Source organism: Phaseolus vulgaris, chromosome 8 (assembly GCF_051622355.1).
Source record: "Phaseolus vulgaris cultivar YP4 chromosome 8, ASM5162235v1, whole genome shotgun sequence".
In the NCBI taxonomy this organism is placed as follows: Eukaryota; Viridiplantae; Streptophyta; class Magnoliopsida; order Fabales; family Fabaceae; genus Phaseolus; species Phaseolus vulgaris.
In genome coordinates, this window is record NC_143505.1 from 59,594,787 (window position 1) to 59,616,612 (window position 21,826).

Here is a 21,826-nt window from a genome sequence, read left to right on the forward strand (position 1 = left end):
TTGTTATTCAACCACTCATAATACAAATCTCACCTTATGAACTGATTTATAATATTAAATTAAATTTAATAAATGTATATTTTTTTTTATGATAGATTTTTAAAGGGAAATCACCTTTTGTTTTTTAAGACAATAAAAATAGAAAAAAGGGCAATAAAAATTAAGCATAGTCAACATGATTCACTCTCAATAATTTAGTAGATCCATTTGGTTTGACGAGGCATGAGTGATACGTTTTGAATAAAGAGAGCTTGACAAGGCCATTTTACTGCTTATATTTAAAAGTGTTGTAATGAAGCAAGAGTCAATAAAGTTTGCATGGGAGTGGTTTGGTTTTGCTTTCTTTTAATACCTTTTTTATCTTCCAATACCAACAATGACCTTGATTAAGGATGCAATTCCAAATGCCGACACTTTTTTGAGGATCACAATCTAACTAAATGTTAATCCACACCTCACAACTTTCTAGATATTAGTATAAAGTGCCAACTTGGCACAAAAACAAGCAAACCCTTGGGAAAACCACAAGTCAAAAAATATTAATAGTGTAAACAAGTTTGTGTGGCTTGTCTCACTAAATTGGACAAAACAAAATGTTATTTTATAAGGCTCTCATCAAACATAGAATTGAACAACCATTTCAATGTAAACTTTGTGAACTTATGGAGTTGACTTCGTTTTCTTCGGTCGTGGCCAATAATATTAGAAAAAATGTACACTGGTTTGGACATGATTGATACTTTTTTTGACATGTTTAATCTTAAGTGAGTGTCTTGACAAAGTTATACTTAAACTATCACTTTAAATGGGTTTACTATGATAATCAATTTCTTCATACAAATTGCTTTTAACCTAGTTTTTCAAGTTTCTTCCTATACGTTCTAGTTGGTATTTTAACCAAGTCTTTCCACCTTCAACATTTCAAACCTTGTGTTTCATGTTGAGGTGCTCAATAATTACTCCCAAGGGATTCTAAAAATTTAAATATTTTTTCATATTTTGTTTTTGAGATTTTGTATATTTTATTCTTCAATTCTTTTTCTCATATTTTGTAGATTTTTGTTTCTGGTATTTTGTTTTCAATTCTGTCTAAAATAAGTAAATTGGACTAATAAGGTAGAACAATAGAATTTATTATCGTAGAAGAATTCATAGCAAATAGATCAATGGGCATTGAACAACCAGACGATCTATTGCATATATCATCTTAATTTTTCAATCTTTAAAATATTTTATTCATTTATCAAGATCGGAATTCTAACTTTTCAAAACCATTTAAAATAACTGGAAACAATTAGTACAATTTAAGATATCATCAAAAAAGACAAGTATGTTAATGAACTTAAAAATACGAATTTAATCAATAATTTTAATTAAAATACATTAAATTTAATTGAATAAATTTCAATTAAAATAATATATTTATTATCAATTACGGTTAAAAATTATTGTATATTTAATTATTACGAAAGAGTGGACTTTAAGCCTAACTCAACCCCATAAAACCGGCTCATAAGGTTGAGGTTTGCACCCATTTATATATTATGAAATGTCCTTATCTCTAGTCGATGTGGGATCTCCAACACACCCCCCTCACGCCGAGAGTGATAGATAGAAGCTCGTACGTGGGACTATATATTATGAGTGGTCCAATAGCGGCCCAATAGCGGGTGGCACGATAGGCCCAACATAAACACTCGCTAGGATAGGCTCGAAATGGCTCGGATACCAACACACCCCCTCACGCCGAGACTGCCAACTCGTGCGTGAGACTATATATTTTGGGTGGTCCGATAGCGGCCCGATAGCGGGTAGCACGATAGGCCCAACACAAACACTCGCTAGGATAGGCTCGAAAATGGCTCTGATACCATATTACGAAAGAGTGGACTTTAAGCCTAACTCAACCCCATGAAACCGGCTCATAAGGTTGAGGTTTGCACCCATTTATATATTATGAAATGTCCTTATCTCTAGTCGTTGTGGGATCTCCAACATTAATCACCGTAGTTACTAAAATCTATTCTAGAAAAGATAAGAAAAATTCTACAAGAGAAAAGTTAGAAAATGGTAGGTAAAGAAAGAGATCGAGATAAAAGAAACAAGAAACTAGAAGAAGAAGAAAAGATAGATAGAAAAAGGCAAGAAGGAAAAAAATGGATGAAAAGTCTTTGCCTTAACACTAGGTTCATCTTTGTTTGCTCATCACTCTAAATTTCTTTTGTAATTTTTTGTTCTTAAATCATCATCAAAATATTTGAAATTAATGCACCAAAAAATACGATTATAATATTTAATCTATTTTTTCTACTTTTATTTACAAACTAATAATATAAAGTATAATAAAATTTAAAAGTTAAAGAAAATCAATTAAATGGCCATTAAAATGAAATGGTTTAACAAGTTAGACTATTCATATCATATCATCACTATCCTAAACAAAAACATATATTGACCCTCAACATGGCAACACAAGTTTACACTATCAATATTTAAATAAACTTTTCTAGAAGCACTTCTAGAATGAGAAAATAAATAAATAAGTTTTTTCATAAGATACAACTATTAAATAGAAATTAGTTTTAACGACAAAAATAATTTATTATTATTTGATTAAATTAGAGATATTTTATAAATTAAAAAATTATTGATATTTAAAATAATTTCTATTATTAATAAATATTTATAAAATAATTTTTAATTGATATTTAATCATTAGTTACTAGTTACCAAAGTCTTAGTTTTGTATTTTAAATTAGCATCTATTAATCTTTCAAAAACTATTTTTAAATATAATATTAGTAGTTAAAATCTTGATAACTAATTTAAATACCAAATTAAAAATTATTTTATAAAATTTTATTTATAATAAAAATTATTTAGATATAAATAATATTTTAAATTTTAAAAATAGTATTTAATTTTTTCAGTATAATGATTAATTAATTTTTATCTCTAATTTTAGTTACTATTTAATTATTATTTTTAATGATATATATGTATATAATTATCATTCAAGGAATTCCCAAGTATACTTTTTAAAAAATAAGTATATTCAAGACACAGATAATTATTAAATGTGAATATTTTTTAAATCCAATGATATTCACCATATATAGTTTACCTTTAACTATAAGAAGCAAAACATAACCACATATATTTTATAAGCTGACAAAAAAAATATTTTATAAAAAAAAAAAACAAATATTACAAGTGATTGTTTTATTCACGTATTAGGTAAAAATGATAAAAAAAAATTGTAGATCCAAACATGATATATAAATAAGTTAACCAATATTGTTGGAATTCGATTTTTGTTGAAACAATTCTTTGTCATATTTTATGTTCTTTTCGGCTTAATTAGATTAACTAAAAAAACTTTTAAATATCAATAAATTTGTCTACTTGATAAATAAAAAGTTTAACAATACCTTTTTTTTCTAATACTTTCGGTATTATAAATTGTACTGTCTAGGCCGAAAAGTCTCGACCGAAAGGTTGTACCGAAAGTCTCGATCGAAAGGTTAAATATAAAAAGTAAATAAGTAAAATTAAATTAGTGATTATAGCAAAGTCAATAAGATGGGTCCAAATATACAGGTGTGTTTTCAAAATGTTAGGTGCAAAAAGAAAAGACCCAAGTAACTCTTAAGCCCAATAAGAGAGCCTTATAAATAGAGGTTCAACTCAAGAGGTAAGGGGATTCAATTTATCTGATGAACATAAAACTATATCTGACTTTGGCATCGGAGTGCCTTGCAAGTACACACACCCACCTGTGAGGAGAAGAAGCCGAGAGCCCAACTCGAGTAGAAGCCGTGAGAGCCCAATCCGAGAAGAAGCCGAGAGCACCTAGTTGAAGGAGAAGCCAAAAGCATCTAGCTGAAGGAGAAGCCGAGAGCACTTAGCCGAAAGAGAAGCCGAGAGTATCTACCTTGAGGAGAAGCCTAGAGCACCCAATGTGAGGAGAAGCCCAGAGTATCCAGCCCAAGAAGAGACCGAGAGAGTTCAACCCAAAGTTCGAAAGATTTGTATAAGAGTTAATCTTGTCAACCTGATTCTAGTGTTCTTGGTCCTTATTGTAACAACATAAACTAAAATTTATTAGAAAACATATAATGAACCTCGTATCTATATTAGAAAAGAAAAGCATTAAACGAAAAATAACACTATAAAAAATTATGATTTAATATTTTTAAGCAGTATAGAAAAAATGTGAGTGTTATTTTTGTTGTAATAATTGTAACCTGAAACACACTATTGAAAATTTGTTCCACACGCTATTGTAAATGTTAAATACGTTAGATGTTATTTGTTAGTCTTCTAGAAACATATATTTTGCATAGATTGCGGCATCTTGGAGCAATCGAATCATGTGAAGCTGTCCATTTTTCCACATTTAACCTTTTCTCTAATATTCCTTCTTAATTTCATTTTCTTCCTTCTTCTCACCTTTTCCACTGTTCCTGCTTTGAAAATGCAAACACCAAATAATGGCTTCCCCAACTTTCTCCTAATAATACCATAAGAACCACCATTTTCATCTTCTTACAATTTTTTACAATAATCACTAAAAAAAAATCATTAAATAATAATTAAATTTAAAAATAAAAAATAATTAATCATTATATTAACCAAATTAAATATTAATTTAAAGATAAAAAATTATTAATATTTCATATAATTTCTATTATTAATAAAATATTATAATATGATTTTTAAATTAATTATCAAAATTACTAATATTTTAAATTTTAAATTAATTTTTAAAAAGTAATATTAATTTAAAATATAAGTAGATAGTGATTAAAATCTGATACTTAATTAAATAACAATTTAAAAACTATTTTATAAATTTTTATTAATAATAAAAACTATTTTAAATATTAATAATTTTTTAATTTATAAAAGGGTTTCTAATTTAATAATATAGTAACTAATTATTTTGATTTTTAAAATTATTTTTTTTATTGATTTGCATAGTTTGATTTTTTTTAAAAAAATAATAAATTGTTTTATTTAAAATTTAACTTGCACTGAAAATTAAAATTATTAGCACTTTTCATATATATGTAAAAGTGAAAAAAAGTTAATTAAGAAATGTTCTATTTTCTGATCTTGAATATTAATAAAAGATATTAATTCACGTTAATCAGGAAAATTAATTAGAAGCGTACAATTGTTTTTGCTCTCTTTTTTCCTAAACTATTGAAACTTTAGATATCAGGAATGAAATATTTTTTTTTAAATCAATTAAACCAAGAGCATCTTAGTGATAATTTCATTAAATGAACATTAGTTTATCTTTTCTTATATTCTGAGATACTGACATTTAAAACACTTTCTTGATATATTTAAGATATGATGGGTTATGTAATTACTTTTCTATGCGATATGTTGCTTTTTTTTATAATCCGGTCTGTAATTTTTTAATACCTTAGTATTAAGTCAACAAAAAATATGGCTATATATTAAATGTGTAATAAATGTGAATGGTGTATAATTGAGTTATTTATTTATAATATTTTAATAGATTTTTTATTTGAGTGGTGTTAAACTACGATAAAAACATGAAATAAAAATTAAATTGAAAGACAAAAAATAATTAGTTGTTATAATAACTAAATTAGAGACTATTTTAGAAACTAAAAAATAATTTGACTTCTAAATTAGTTTCTAATATTATTAAATGGTTTCTAAATTGGTATCTAATTAGCTACCAATGTTTTAACTACCAATTATTTAGTTTCTAAATTTGGTAGAAAAACCTTGGTGACTAATTAGATAATTTAGAAACCATTTAACAATAATATAAACTAATTTATAAACCAAAAAAATTTTAGTCTCTAAAATGGTCTCTAATTTAGTCACTATAGCAACTAATTATTTTTTGTCACTAAATTTTAGTTTCTATTTCATAATTTTCTTGTAGTGTTACATGATTGTTTATCAAATTAATATTTGATATAGTACAATGATAAAAAATTATATCACTAATATAAGATAACATTATTCTTTCATCAACGTCATATATGGAGTTAAATAGTACAATGATAAAAAATTTAAAGTTAATTGTAGAGAGTTTTGAAAAAAATCACATATTTAATGAGCTCTTAAAATCGAGGAGAGAGCTAAGTGAAGAAGAGTCATGTCATATTAAAAGAAAATTGTCATATCTTTAGCAAAGACATATCTCGACATCATTTACATGTTAACTCGTTAAGTTTGAGGAGTGAGATAAGTGACGAAGAGTTGTAATACCTTGAAAAACAAAATTCATATCTTTGTTGAATACTTGTCTCTATATTATTTTTAATAATTGTTTAAATATCTTCTTAACGGTCTGAATTCAAGAAGACCTATAAATAGGTAATAACTCTCAAAAAGTACGTTGAAAAGTTTTTTACAAGTGGACTTTCTTTCTCTCCTTATGACTGGTTAACACTACAAAGTTTGGTCCATAAGAAAGTCTTCTCTTTTTCACATTGGAACTCTCCAAATCCATTTCTAGTATGAACAATAGATGATCTGTCAAAGAATTTTAAAAATTTAGTTTAAAAATCTTCTTCTTTAAGTTAGTACAAATGTAATAACATTAAATTTAAACAAGATAAGGGAAGAAAAAAAATTACTCGCTCATTTTTATACTAGTTCCTTAGATAGCGCATATTATGTCATCTTTGTCCACTAATTTTCTTCAACGAGATATTATATCACTACAAGAAAATCATGAAATAGAAACAAATTTTAAGAGACCAAAATAATTAGTTACAATAGAAACTAAAATAGAGACCATTTTAGAAACTAAAAAAAATTAGTTTCTAAATTAGTTTCTATTATTGTTAAATAGTTTCTAAATTGGTATCTAATTAGCAACTAAGGTTTTAACTACCAATTATTTAGTTTCTAAATTTGGTAGCAAAAACCTTGGTTGCTAATTAGATACCAATTTAGAAACTATTTAACAATAATAGAAAATAATAGAAACTAATTTAGAAACCAAATTTCTTTTTAGTTTCTAAAATAGTCTCTAATTTAGTTACTATTGCAACTAATTATTTTGGTTTCTACAAATGGGTTTCTATTTCATGATTTTCTTGTAGTGTATATATACATATATACATACATACATATATACATACATACATATATACATACATACATATATATATATATATACATACATACATATATATATATACATACATACATATATATATATACATACATACATATATATATATACATACATACATATATATATATACATACATACATATATATATATATATATATATATATATATATTTTGGAAGAAAAGAGTCATTGCACATCTTTGTAGCCATTGTGAATGATTGCTTCTTCTTACGTTTCAGCATGTTTTGAGGCTTCAAGACACACTAAGTGCTTTGAACTTAAGATTGAATGTGTAGGGTTTCGTTGGCACATCTAGAGCATGGAAAAGCTTTATAAGCTTGGATATGTGGCTTCTTTCCACCTTTGAACAAAGTGTTGGGTTTGACTGAACTGACCGACTTTGCAACGCTGACATCTTGCCTTTTCTAGAGAAGTTGTTTTGAATGAAACGATTTTCAACACATTATTCAAGAATCTTTGATGTTAACAAGGTGTTGCGAGATATTATTGGGAGACTGAAAAAATTTATTAGTCATGCAAGCATAAAATAAGCATTATTAAAGTTTGACATATATTGTGAAGTTCCCCAGGCTTGCGTTTGTCAAATGAAATATACTTATTTGCCTATTCAAACAAAAATTTGTTTGATTAATTATACTTGTTTATTTGTCTATTCAAACAAAAATTTGTTTGATTAATTATACTTGTTTATGTGTGTATAAGGAAAAACTTTTTAAGTAATACATGTGCACAACACTTGTTTTTGTAGACAAAACATATAAATAATGCTTTTACTTATCCAATTACACAACTTTATACACAACTTTAGACAACTTGAGTCTAATATGATATGATAAAACACGAACTTATGTTTAATACATAATAAAAACAACAAGAAAGTTTCTTAAACTTGTAACTAACGTATTGAAATGATTATACTAAGTACACGTTAAAATATTAAAGCCAATTGTTCAAAATTTAATCCATATTTTAATATAGTAATTCTAGTTTAAAATTCTAATTACACAATTAAAATTTATTTAACTAGGTTCAAACATTAACAAAGCAAAGTTAAATTCAGGAACCCACATCCAATTTATAGTTACTCTTCTAAACCTAAAATTTTCACAATATAACCACCTAAAAAGCTATTACCAAATATTAAACTAACAAAAATGGTAAAAATTGACACTCATATCACCTACACTCCACTTCCATCTTAATTAATTTTGGGTGTCTCTGCTTGATAGAGTAATCAAATTTACTTGTCATTTAACCACTGGAAGACAAGATAGTTAGTATTATTTTAAACATTTATTAGCTATTGTTTTCAAGAATAACTTCATGGAAAGCTTATTATTGTTTTGTAAAAGGGACCCTATTAGAAGACAAGAAGGCTTTTTGTACTGTAAAAGGAATTCCATGAGATCTTCCTTGATAAAACACTGCGTGACAAAGAGCATCGACCTGTATATTTTAGATGATATTTGGTGCAGTCCATTTTTTTCATAAATAGTATTTGACAGAAAGTACTGCATCAAGTTATTATTTTATTATTACAATTTCGGTATCATATCTTTATCTTTTTCTTTTCAATTATATTTTCTTTTTCCAACACATTATCTATGAATCTGTCAATCTATCTATTTGTTTTTTTTTTTCTCCTTATGTTTCTTGTTTCCTGACACAGAAAACATGTCAAACAGTGTTCATATGAAGGCGTTTGTGTGTTTCTTCTTTTCATAAAAAACAAAGCAATCTCTGTTACACAATCTAGCTAAAAACTTCGGAAACTATAAGAAACACTCTAGAGAAAGTGTTCAAAAGTAACAACACAAAGTGGCTAACGTGTTGGCTTTAATGCAGAGGGAACAAAAAAAAAAGAGGCTTTAAAGCACAGAAGCTAAACCCATTGGAGATTCGAAACTGCAAATAGCAGAACACAAAGAAGGAAGCAAATCTGAGTGCAAGGGTAGCCGCCACCCAGTCAAACCCACGAGTTTTGACTAAAAAAAGCACTTTTAAAAATTCCAAAAACCAGAAAAAAGATATACACGGTGGCAAATTTTCAGCGGTCAAACCATCCCTTCGTTTCTTGTTTCTTACCTTCCCAGAAATATCGTCCCCCAATAGAAACCAAAGCCTTGTGAAATACGTACCCTCATCCTCTTTATATTAAACATTTCCATTTCCAACTTTCAAAGATTTTCTCTCCACTCCTTCTTCTCCTTTCTCATGGCTTCTTCTACCGGTAGTTTAGACACCTCTGCAACTGCAAACTCCTTCACCAACTTCACCTTCTCCACACACCCCTTCATGACCACTTCTTTCTCTGACCTCCTTCTTTCTCCCACAGACACCAAGCCTCAGGGTGCCTTGTCTGAGAGAAATGCCTCTGGTGTCCCCAAATTCAAGTCCACCCCACCTCCTTCTTTGCCTCTCTCCCCTCCTCCCATTTCTCCTTCTTCTTACTTCGCTATTCCACCTGGTTTGAGCCCTGCTGAGCTTCTTGACTCTCCGGTTCTCCTTAGCGCTTCTAACGTGAGTTTCAACCCCGCTTCTCTTCTCTTACCTGTTTTGTTGTTTGAGTCAGGCTGTTAAGAAAAGTTTGGACTAAAAATGAATAAAGTTTGTAGTTTTTGATAGATAGTTTTGTTGGGATCAGACATGATTGGTTGGTATTTTAAAACAAGGGAACTTCTTTGGAGTTTGGACTTGCTTTGCTTAAGATTTTTGTTTTCTGGTTTTGGTAATTTGTTTTTCCTTATATACAGACTTGTGGTTCCTGTTTCACCAACTTGCTTTTTGTTGATGTTGAATTAATGGGTTTGTGTTTCTAAATAAAGATACTGCCATCTCCAACAACTGGAGCATTTGTTTCTCAGAGCTTCAATTGGAAGAGCAGTTCAGGGGGAAACCAGCAAATTGTCAAAGAAGAAGACAAAAGCTTCTCTAATTTCTCTTTCCAGCCCCAGCCAAGGCCTCCTGCTTCATCCACACTAACATATCAATCTTCAAATGTTGCAGTTCAAAACGTACGTGATCCATTTCGGTGCATTTACTCATTTAAGCAAAACAGTTGTTTTTCTCTTGTTGGATTTTTGCATTATATGATATTGTTTTCTAAATCTTCAATCTGATGCCTTGTAACAGCAACATCCATGGAATTTTCAGGAGACCACAAAGCAAGATAGTTTTTCTTCAGGGAAGAGTATGATGAAAACTGAAAACTCTTCTTCCATGCATAGTTTTCCCCCTGAGATTGCTAGTGTCCAAACTAACCATAGCAATGGGTTTCAATCTGATTTTGGAAATTATCCCCCACAATCTCAGACCTTGAGCAGAAAGTCAGATGATGGATACAATTGGAGGAAGTATGGCCAAAAACAAGTGAAAGGGAGTGAAAATCCAAGAAGTTATTACAAATGCACATACCCAAATTGCCCTACGAAGAAGAAGGTTGAGAGGTCTTTAGATGGACAAATTACTGAGATAGTTTATAAGGGTACTCATAACCATCCCAAGCCTCAATCTACTAGGAGAAACTCATCGTCTTCCTCTTCTCTTGCAATCCCTCCTTCAAATCCCATCAGCACTGAAATCCAAGATCAATCATATGCCACTCATGGTAGTGGACAAATGGATTCCGCCGCCACCCCAGATAACTCATCAATATCAATAGGAGATGATGATTTTGAGCAGAGTTCTCAAAAGTGTAAATCAGGAGGCGATGAATATGATGAAGATGAACCTGAGGCAAAAAGATGGTCAGTTTTTACTTTATTACTTTGCATCATAATTAAGGTTCCCTATTCCACTTTGTAGCCTTTTTCTTGTAGGATCATTTCTGTGGTTAATTTCACGGCTAATTTTTTCATTAATTTTTCAGGAAAATTGAAGCAGAAAATGAGGGTATGTCAGCGCCTGGTAGTAGAACAGTGAGAGAGCCTAGAGTTGTGGTTCAGACAACCAGTGACATTGATATTCTAGATGATGGGTACAGATGGAGAAAATATGGACAGAAAGTTGTAAAGGGCAATCCAAATCCAAGGTAAACAAAGACACTCACTGTAGGTTTTACATTTGTCCAACTTTTTTAAAGTTGTTATACTTTGAAGAAATAGTAGTTTGAGAATCCATTTAGGAACTCCTCATTCTCATTCTAATTATAATAGAAAGAGTTTGATTTATATATAAAGAATTTCCTAGGGGACTGATCGGAATTCATAGTAGATAATGTAGTTATTGTAGAATTTGACTGTATATGACAGTAGTGTAAAATTTGTAATGTTGTAAGTGTACATACCATTTTGTCAAATGTAAATATGGTATAGACATTATATAACTGCATGATGGCTGCTTTTTCTTTGCCTATATCTTTCCATACCTTGTCATAATGATTTTCTTTGTGGAAATTCTGCTGTACACTACTATCCTTGTACCAGTTTTTCCTTTTCCTTGTCTGAAATTCCTTGGTCAAATTTGGCAACTTTGGTTTTTCTCATGTGTGCATGTGATTTAGAAGAATAAAAGTACTCATATTGGCTGGTCTGATGTTGTTATTAACTTGTGACATGTAGGAGTTACTACAAGTGCACACACCCAGGATGTCCAGTGAGGAAGCACGTGGAACGAGCCTCACATGACCTAAGGGCTGTGATCACAACTTATGAGGGAAAGCATAACCATGATGTCCCTGCAGCCCGTGGCAGTGGTGGTCATTCTGTTAACAGACCCCTGCTAAACAATGCTGCAAACCCCACCACCACAGCCACTGCCATAAGGCCATTGGCAGTGACCCATCCCACTGACAATTCCGTTCAAACCCAAAGGCCACAAGCACCACCAGAAGCGCAATCACCCTTCACCCTAGAGATGCTACAAGGTCCAGGAAGTTTTGGATTCTCGGGTTTTGGGAATCCAATGGGATCTTACATGAATCAGCAACAATTATCTGACAATGTTTTCTCCTCCAGAACCAAGGAGGAGCCCAGAGATGACGTGTTCCTTGAGTCTCTACTATGCTGAAGGAAATTTTTTTTCCCTTTTGGTAGACATGAAAAAAAGTTTGAAAATTTTGAAAGGGGGATTAGGATTTACTGAACAAATAAGGTTCATTCCATTTATTGCATTTTTTAGTTTGTTTTGTTGTAAATTTATACAGCCACCACAGGATTGGTATAGTATATATTCCATAACTGTTGTATGTGACAGATGGTGTTGTTGAAATTTTTTTATTACTTTGGGGTTTCTCTTCAGTTGGGAAGACAACCTCATTAATCTTTTGTAAGATTGTTATCTCTTCTTGTCAACTGTTCACTACATACACAGTAAACATCACAGGAAATGTGAATTACTTTTGTTAAAACATTAAATTGTGTCACATGACTTTGATTTACACACAATAATCATAATTCTGCATAGCCTATAAGAAAATGGAACTCATAAGAAAGAAGTTGAAGTTGATGATTGGAGGGGCATAAGGACAAGTTATGCATTTAATTGGATGCCATACTAGTCAAATATAGGGTGCTGGCTTGTTTGGTGGGTAAGCCAGTCAAGGTCAACTTTGGTTGTTTCCTTGCATTTTTCTTCCTTAAACAAATGGATGCTTCCAGGTTGCAACCCTATCTATAGAAGGAAGTGGGGTAGTCCAAAATTTTGTCTTGTAGAGTTGAAATACATGAATGCCCCTGGAGGGGCTTGAAAGAGTAGTGCTGGGAAGGGACAGTCATGGAAAAAAGGGTTTTGTTTTCACATTTTTGTTTAATGAGAGTTGTGTGGATGTAGGAGAAGTGGGAATGAGACATTTACGTGATGAACACGTTTTCCTTCGGCCATAAGCCAAATTCTGCAGATTCATTTGTCCTGGCCTTCATTGTCACTGTCATGGGGCCACACAACACATGCATTTTCCCTTCCTCGCCGACCTTACCTTGGTAAGCCAATCCATTCTATCTTTGTTTTTGCTGTACCTCAACAATACAAAATTGAAGGAACCCAAATAATCTATTGTAGTAATGTGGTTGGAAGTTAGGGTTTCAAATTTTCTTATGTCAATGCAGTAAACCTCACAAGTAATTTACCAAGGTTGACCAAAGAATGGAGTGAATATGATACACTAAGATGTTTACAACAAATAATGCAATTTTTTGAAGACAAAAGTTTCTGACATGTTCTTTTACCTTTTGAAAGTGAAAAAAAAAACAGATTCTTCCACAAATTTAAAAAATGGAATTATTTTGAGAATTAATTATAGGATATGTTCCTTTGGGTGTTCAAAAGATTTATTTGTTTTGTTAGATCCAGAAAGATATAGATAAGATCTAAAACTGACAGCTGATGTGTTCATAAATGTGTTACCATCTAGATAGTTTGATAACGTATGATGACCCCATGAATGATGTCATCAATCTGCTAACTGCATTTTTTATTGTACAGGTGGCATTGCTGTGTTTCTTTATTAATCCTTTTTTATGTTTTCTAATGGAGTTATTTTAAGGTTAAACATCATAATAACTCTAGAAAATGGACCTTCACATCACAGATAAAAAATATATATGAATATCATTCTAAAAGTTACACTTTCTTCTGTTTAAGAGACACTTGTGTCAATCAATTTTGGTTCTGTTTAATGAAATTGAGAAACTTCAGGACTGTGCAAGATTTGGATTTTGAATAGATATAATACAAAAAATAAAAAATAAAATGTAAGAAAATATAGATAATAATTAAAAAGTAAAGTGCCACGTCAACAATTCTTTTTGCAAGTTCAAAAATGAAAGCCCAGTAGTGGATAAAAGGACACTAGGTTTGGAAGGCAATTGCTCCCTGCACCAACATTTTTGAACCAGCACCGAACACAAATTAAAAATTCCAAAAATACCCTTTTTTCGGAAATTAAAATTCGAAATTAAAAATAATTATTATAGAAAAATAAATATAGAAGAGATAATTGTGTTTCGAATATAAAAATCCAGAAAAAAAAATCAAAAGATAAAAAAATCCAGACCGAAAATAATATATTCTGAAAAATAATTATTCAAAAGAGATTATTGTGTTATGGGAAAAGGAGTCCAGAGATTTTTATGTGTACCTTTTTTCAGGGTATTTTTGTCCTTTCACTGGGAAGAAATTGCCGGTTTGAAAATGTTGGTTTAGCTTTCTGAATCATGATCATTTACCAACTATATATTTTTTAGTAACCACATTAGAATTAATAAAATATTATTTTAATATAATATTTCATATATATTTATTATTATTATTATTATTATTATTATTATTTTATATATAATATTTTATTATTAAAAAGAATTATAAGTAGATGTTTTGAAAAAGTGGGTTGTCAAATTATATTTATCTCTAGCTTTAAGTATAACAAAATCCGCATCTAGTGTTTGGGTTGATTTAAGGTCACGAGTTATTTGAACATATGAATCCTCACATGAATAAAACATTGAAATTAATATACACAAATATTCTAAAACTTTTTAATCAATTAAAAGAAATTTAAATATGGAAAAATTGTTAGATTAATTTTAATATCATTCCATATTACCAACTAAACTTTAAAAGTTATCTCCAAGTTTTTTTTAGTATGCCTTAGTTTTTTCGAATTCAGAATGTCTAAAGTACATAAAATATATATTTAAAGCTTTTGACATGAAAATGACTATGCTCACATTAAAATAAAATTAAATAAAATAAGACAATAAAATGGATATGTTTCCACATGCAAATGATATGCATATATTTTTGCATTTACAGAGACTCTATCCAAAAAATACTCATGCACATAAACAAAAACTATTTTGTTTTAATTTTTTCAATATAGATAATTAAATAAAAATATGCAAGATGAATATTTAAATATTGTAATATATGTAACTAGTTTTAAATTAAGAGTGTTAATATATTATGCACATAAAAGAATATAATTAAGATATTGTTATTTTGAGTTATGAAGTGAATATTATGGTGTGAAAGTATGGCCACTATAGGATTTGTGGTGAAGTGTGTATGTTGATTAACAATAACTTGTACCCATTAATCTAAAGAAAAGAGTCATGGTTTTATGTAGCTGTTTGCAGTATACCACGAATTAAGTGCTAAAAATATCATCATCATCAACTAATTACAAAATAAACTAATTTTAAGGTACAAACCCACAAGTTAGCCGTTTGAAATTAAGAATTACAATGCATGTTCTTCATCCTCCAAACAAATCAACACAATGGCTTTACATTTCAAGTTTTCAAAGGCTAACCCTATTGACTAATATCTTCCTTCTTTCTGCATTCCATTAGAGAGGGTAAATTTGACTGCAAGTATGCCTCCTCCTCTGGTGTCAGCGGGTTTGGTGAACGTAACCTATAACTCCTCCTCAGAAAGGAGCGTATGGGTTTGCGAACGAATAACTAGATTTGAACGTTTTACAAAAGGAGTATTCTTCGGCGATAACCCTTTAAACCACACCTTATCCATGTTCATTTTGCAGGCCTCCTTAGTCTGTTTGTTCTCCTCATCTTTTCAATATCTTCTTAGCCAAGTTGGGGCAACTACCTTCGTTCCACAAATTCTGGTAATATAATATTCTTTTCATACCTGCTCATGCATGCTTGCATGTCTCTATGATAATATTATTTTCATATTTATTTATGCAGGCAGGGTTCATAGCGGGGCATTCAGTACTGGGAAATATTAGACTCTTTGGAAAGTTGATTTCGACGACAAAACCATTCTATGTATGCGAGACAATCTCTCTTTTCGGGAGCATGTTATTCTTGTTCTTGGTGGGAGTCAAAATAGATCCATATATGGTGATAAAAACAGGGAGAAAGACTTGGGCCATTGCCTTCTGTTCTTGTACATTTCCAGTCTTACTTAGCATATTTTTTATTTTTGTTCTACGACGACTTTGGAACCCGGAATCAGAAATCTACGAGTCCATATTTTTCATAGCAATTTTCTTATCGTCTGGTTCATTTCACGTCACTGCTGGTTTCTTAGAAGACTTAAAGCTCCTCAATTCAGAGGTTGGTCAGCTAGCGCTTTCTTTATCTTTGTTGAATGGAGCAGTGTCTGCGTTTTGGCAAACAGTTATAACACGGCTGATATCAGCTGACGTGAAAGAGCATAACAACTCTGTCACGTTGTCGACCATTTTTTTGCTTTTGTTAACGATTTTCATCGTTTTTGTTCTTCGACCAATCATGTTTTGGATGATACGCAAAACACCCAGAGGGACACCAATCAGTGAGGCCTACATGGTTTCCATCTTTCTCATGGTGTTGGGGTGTTCACTCATTGGTGAGGTGTTTGGGGAGCACTACTTGCTTGGGCCTGTTATTCTGGGACTGGCGGTGCCAGACGGTCCACCTCTGGGATCAGCGTTGGTAGAAAAGCTAGAAACCTTTGTCACAACAGTGTTCATGCCTATCTTCTACTTCTCCAGTGGTGTCAAATGTAATATCAGTCTAATCGATGGCCATAGCTTTGCAATTGTGCAGCCTGTGGCCTTATTTAGCTTCGTTGGGAGGGTGCTGGGAACCATGTTGCCTTCAATGTGCTGCAACATGTCACTCGTTGATTCTTTCTCCGTGGGTCTTATTACCAGTTCCCAAGGCATCAACCATTTGCTTTACCTCCAGAGTTGTCTATACTTTCGTGTAAGAAACCTAACCTAACCTAACCTAACCTAACCTTATTATTTTCTTTCTTTTGCTTTTCTAAATTTGAATGTGATGATCCATGTGTGCAGATTATAAGTGAACAAACATATGCTCAAATGATGGTATCATTAGTATGGTTGACACTGGTTTCCACACCCATAGTAAAATTCCTGTATGACCCATCTAAGAGTTACTTGTCCTTAAGCAAGAGGACCATTGAGCATGCCCCTCCCAATGCTGTACTTCCCTTGCTAGCATGCATGCACTTTGAGGAAAACGCCCTACCCATTATCAATCTTCTAGAAATGTCCCACTCCACACTTTCGAGCCCCGTTTGCCTTTATGCCCTGCACCTCATTCAGCTAAAAGGCAGATCGGCACCATTTCTAAAAGTTCATCAAGAAAACACCATGTCTAATTCATTGCACTCTAGTCAATCAGACAACATTATAAGCGCCTTCAAATCATACCACAACCAAAACATGGGCAACGTCATGGTCAAACTCTTCACCTCCCTCTCACCCTACGAGACAATGCATGATGAGATATGCACGCTAGCTGCTGACAAAAGAGTATGCATGTTGATCACGCCTTTTCACATGCAGTGGATTTCGGGAGAGGTTTCCAAATGTGCAAACCCCATTAGAAAACTGAACCGCAATTTGCTCAAAACTGCACCTTGCTCTGTTGGGATCTTAGTTGAACGGGGCAACTTGGTTTGGAACAACCCTTTATACGGTGTCTTCTTCTACAGTGTTGCGGTTGTCTTCATAGAAGGTTCGGATGATCGTGAAGCCTTGACATATGCCATGCGCATGGCTAATCACCCAAATGTGAGAGTCACAGTAATTCGGTTGGTGGATCCTTGCGATAGAATTACAAATTCCTTCAGTGAAGACGCTGATAGTGACTTGGTTCTCAAGTTTAAGGACAACTACATCCAAATCAAACGCCACGATTACAGGGAGGAACTTGTGAGAGATAGTGTGGAATTGATCAATGCCATAAAGACACTTGAAAGTTGCTATGATCTGGTTTTGGTTGGTAGATGCCATGAGAACAAGTCTTCATTGTTTACTGGGTTGGGGGATTGGCATGAATATCCGGAACTTGGGTCTATAGGAGACATGTTAGTGTCTCCAGATTCTGCTTTTGATGGGTCTGTGTTAGTGGTGCAGCAACAAAGAAACACAGGGGTTGCTCAGAATGACTTTCGTCTAGACAGTTCCGTCTATTCAAAACACACCAACTTTGCACCTCCTGTGTGACCATTAGTCTAACCAAGATTAGATTTTTAATCTACCCTTTTATCTCATGTTATTCCTTAACAATGTTTTTGGCAAGATGGGGATTGTTGGTGAACTGATATCAATTTAGATGAGATGTCATGATTCATACAAATCCATCAAATGTTCATTTTTATGACAAAATTAGTTTAACCACTGTATAGATCAGGAATTAATGTAGTTTTAAACTTTGTACATGAAGTACTTATATTTGTTAATAAATAATTAGCCAACACTGATTTGTAAATATAGACTAATTTAAGGGAATGTGTTTATAAAAAACGAAACAAACATATAAAAGATGTGACATTTAAAAATATAATTGCGTGGATAGATTGTTCTGTGACTGTAATTATACTGTCAAAACTAAACTCTGCGCCATATATCAACCAAACATATACAAGATGCATCCGTGTATATTCATTTTATATATAAAGTGCCACAAAAGCTTTTTAAATATTACAAAACATAAAAGAATAGAGAATTTGTCAAAGTGAGAGTAATTTCGTTTCTACTGTGGTTTTACGACAATTTAAAATACAAGAAGGGTTTTTTCTCCAATCGCACACATTACACTATGTTTGAAATAATCTATTAAAAAAAATTCAGAGATATTTCTACAAAAGCAAAAATAAAATAAGTTGATAGTTTGGAAAGGAAAAATTCTATCATTTGCTAGAAGGGTGTGCCTTGTAAGGTAGGGATGATAAAGTGGAGTGGACCGACTCGCGACCTGCTCAAGAAAATGCAGGATGAATTATCTATTTCAACTCGTTGGTCCGCATAGGCCATAACCCGCAGTTCTTGTGGGCTAAGTGCAGGATGGGCTAGTTCGCATAATCCGCATAACTTAAAAATGTATAAATTTTTTTCTGCAGTCCCATATTTTCTTAATGTAGTCTCATATTTTACATTCCAAATTTTTTAATAACATCTTACTACGTATGTCTCGTGAGAATAATATTATGAGACCATTTTCTTAATGCATTTAAATAAAAAATAAATAAATTTATTCAAAAATTCTATTTAAAAATCTATTTTATTAATTTTTAAAAAGATATTGCTTATGTGGGCTGGCCCGCAAACTCGTGGATCAATCCTTATTCGAGACTATGCAGGACGGGCCAACCCGTATTGCCATCCTGATTGTAAAATCTGTGCATACTGGTATTCCTTTTCTTACCTCATTTTTACAAAATGTCTACTACAAATTATGAAAATTCAATTGAACCTTTCTTTAAGGGGAGAATTTGATGGATTAAATGATTGGACATTTGTAAAACAAAGGACCAGGGACTTGGGCATAAGGGATATTAAAAGTTTCAATGTAGTCCTGTTAAGCAAGTGGATATAATGACGATTGGGGACAAAATCTAAAAGAAAATGGAGAGATTATTGAATCTAAATATGGAGTGTGAAGGTATATTCTAAAGATAAAGGGAGGTAAGGAATTGAGATGGTGGAGAGATATTAAATCAATTGGGTCTAAACCTTCGAGAAATTGGTTTTGGGACAAGAAATCCTGGGTAGTAGGAGAGGAAGAGATCTTTTTCTAGCATGATAGGTGGCTTGGAAGAAACCTTATTAGAACTTTGGCCTATGTTATTATCTAATGTAAAAGACAAAACTATAAGACTGCATGAAGTCGGATTATGGGTAGAAGAACTTGGTTTGAGTGGGAAAAACTGATGGTTGATAAGTTCTTAAACTGTTTAAAAAGTGTTCAACCTTAATTGGAAAACGTAGATAGATGGAAATAGAATAAAACTGATAACTATTTATTTAATAAAAATTGCTTATGATTGTCTTCAGTTGAAGGTTAATATGGAGTGGGAAGATAACTTTACAAACTTATGGAAGGTGTCAAAGCTTTACCATTTGCGAAATTCTTTGCTTGGAGGCTCCTTATACCTACTAAGATGTGTTTACAAAAGTAGGGGAGTTAATATTTCTAGTTTTAAATGCCCTATGTGTTTGGAAGATCTAGAGATAATTAAACATATGTTCTTTCAATGTAGGATTAACACAAAAAGTATGGTGTTTGTGTGAAAGTTGTGTGGGTATTTCTAATGTCATACATAATAACTCAGTTCAAAACTTTAATATTTTTTACTTAACCTATCTTGGTAAAAAGGGTAACCAGCTCCGGAAAGAGGTTTAGGTGGCACTACGGAAGCAAATGAACCAGGTATTATTGAAGTCAGCATATCCTTATGCTGAGGAAATATTATGCTATGCTTAGAGGAATGTATGGGCCTCGTTAAGTAACTCTAACCCAAAATCATTCTTATTGTACTCTGATAGGTATTTTAATCTCATTTTATCTATAAAACTCTTGTTATAGTTCATTTTTCAAAAATAATTTTAGAAAGATTTTTTAACTCTTAGGCAACGGTTGTAGAATCGTAATCTATGTGCATGTGGTCTATAATTTCAACTTAATAATTGTATTCTATAACACAACTATAGGTGGCAGTTATTAACATATATAACTCACTTAAAAAAAGTGAAATAAAAAGCTTTACTAATCTAGTGGTGGTGGGCAGTGGTGGCGTGAGAGATATGCAAGGCACGGAGGAGACAACACTAAAAAATGAGCCTCAACGGTAGTAGAGAAGCTTTTGGAAATGGAAACCCAAGAAGGAAGCAATGGAACAAATGGAAGATCAATGGAGAAAGGAGAAAACGAGATAGTGACAGTGCAGGGAAGAAGGAAGTGCGAGGAAGCGAACAAAAATGTAATCCAATATGATTAAAATAAACATCACATAAACATGGTTTTGTAAAATGATGGTATAATAGGTGTTTAGATTTTTGGATTTCATAGATATCGGGATGGTTTTGTACTAGAATATTGGCTTCTAGCGTTGAAATATCCTTTAAATATTTTAATTTTATTTAATTTTATTCTTTTGTTAATAAAAAAAATATTAGTAAACCAAAAATAAAAAAATTTTGAAAAGTTATATAGTAGAACTTTAGTTTATGACTAAGCTAGTTTTAATTTATGAAAAAATGGTTTGGTTTTTCTTTTTATGTTTTATCTTACAAATATTTATGCAATGGTTTGTTCAAAAAAACCTACCTCTATATGAAAGAAGTTCTTCTACAAACATTAAAAATGCATATAAAACTACTTGTTATTGGTTGAAATGGATGTCGAGAGTGAAAGATAACTCTATTACAAAAATTCATTCCCAACATACTTATTTGGAGTTGATGGATAGAAGTTCAATAGATGCTTGATTTGGAAGGCTCAAAGAGATTTTATGGGAAACATAAATATATGATTGTGTATAAGAGGTGATTAAAGAGGGTATTAACAAGTTGTTCTTCATCAATTCTCATCAAACTAGCACTTGTTATATATTGAAACTCCAATCTCCAATGATGGGATATGTGTGCATGTTTTGAGAGAATGAACCCCGTTAACTTTGCTTCTTGATCTGCTTTGTCCTAACCAGCTGCAGCACAAGGCTCAATGCTACTTACTCCAGTCCTTGGGATCTCCCTCTATCACTTCTTCTCACAATAATTATGCTTCATTATCAATCAAATTCATTCAATTCTTTTATTTAGTTAATCATTTCACTCGTCTATATATGTTCAGAATCTATTCTGTTTAATTTTAAACACTCTAAAACATGTTTCAATGGTTTGTCTTGTTCAACTCTCACACATCTTCAAAAATGCAACTGAGTTTAAAATACTTCATATTAGAGACCATCT

The 21,826-nt window shown here is 31.6% G+C and overlaps 2 protein-coding genes across 2 annotated transcripts; both read left to right on the forward strand.

Annotated features, from left to right (window-relative positions):
- Window positions 1-8,814: 8,814 nt before the first annotated feature.
- Window positions 8,815-12,505, forward strand: LOC137823325 (WRKY transcription factor WRKY24). The gene is made up of 5 exons (XM_068628407.2): window positions 8,815-9,678; window positions 9,984-10,172; window positions 10,291-10,904; window positions 11,027-11,188; window positions 11,718-12,505. The coding sequence occupies exons 1-5, from the start codon at window positions 9,373-9,375 to the stop codon at window positions 12,163-12,165; spliced, it is 1,719 nt and encodes a 572-aa protein (XP_068484508.2). The 5' UTR covers window positions 8,815-9,372; the 3' UTR covers window positions 12,166-12,505.
- A 2,835-nt stretch (window positions 12,506-15,340) lies between these two features.
- On the forward strand, window positions 15,341-18,201 carry LOC137825935 (cation/H(+) antiporter 15). Its single transcript, XM_068631747.2, has 3 exons — window positions 15,341-15,721; window positions 15,804-16,808; window positions 16,901-18,201. Exons 1-3 carry the CDS (start codon window positions 15,470-15,472, stop codon window positions 18,077-18,079), a joined length of 2,436 nt encoding a protein of 811 aa, XP_068487848.2. The 5' UTR covers window positions 15,341-15,469; the 3' UTR covers window positions 18,080-18,201.
- Window positions 18,202-21,826: the final 3,625 nt, after the last annotated feature.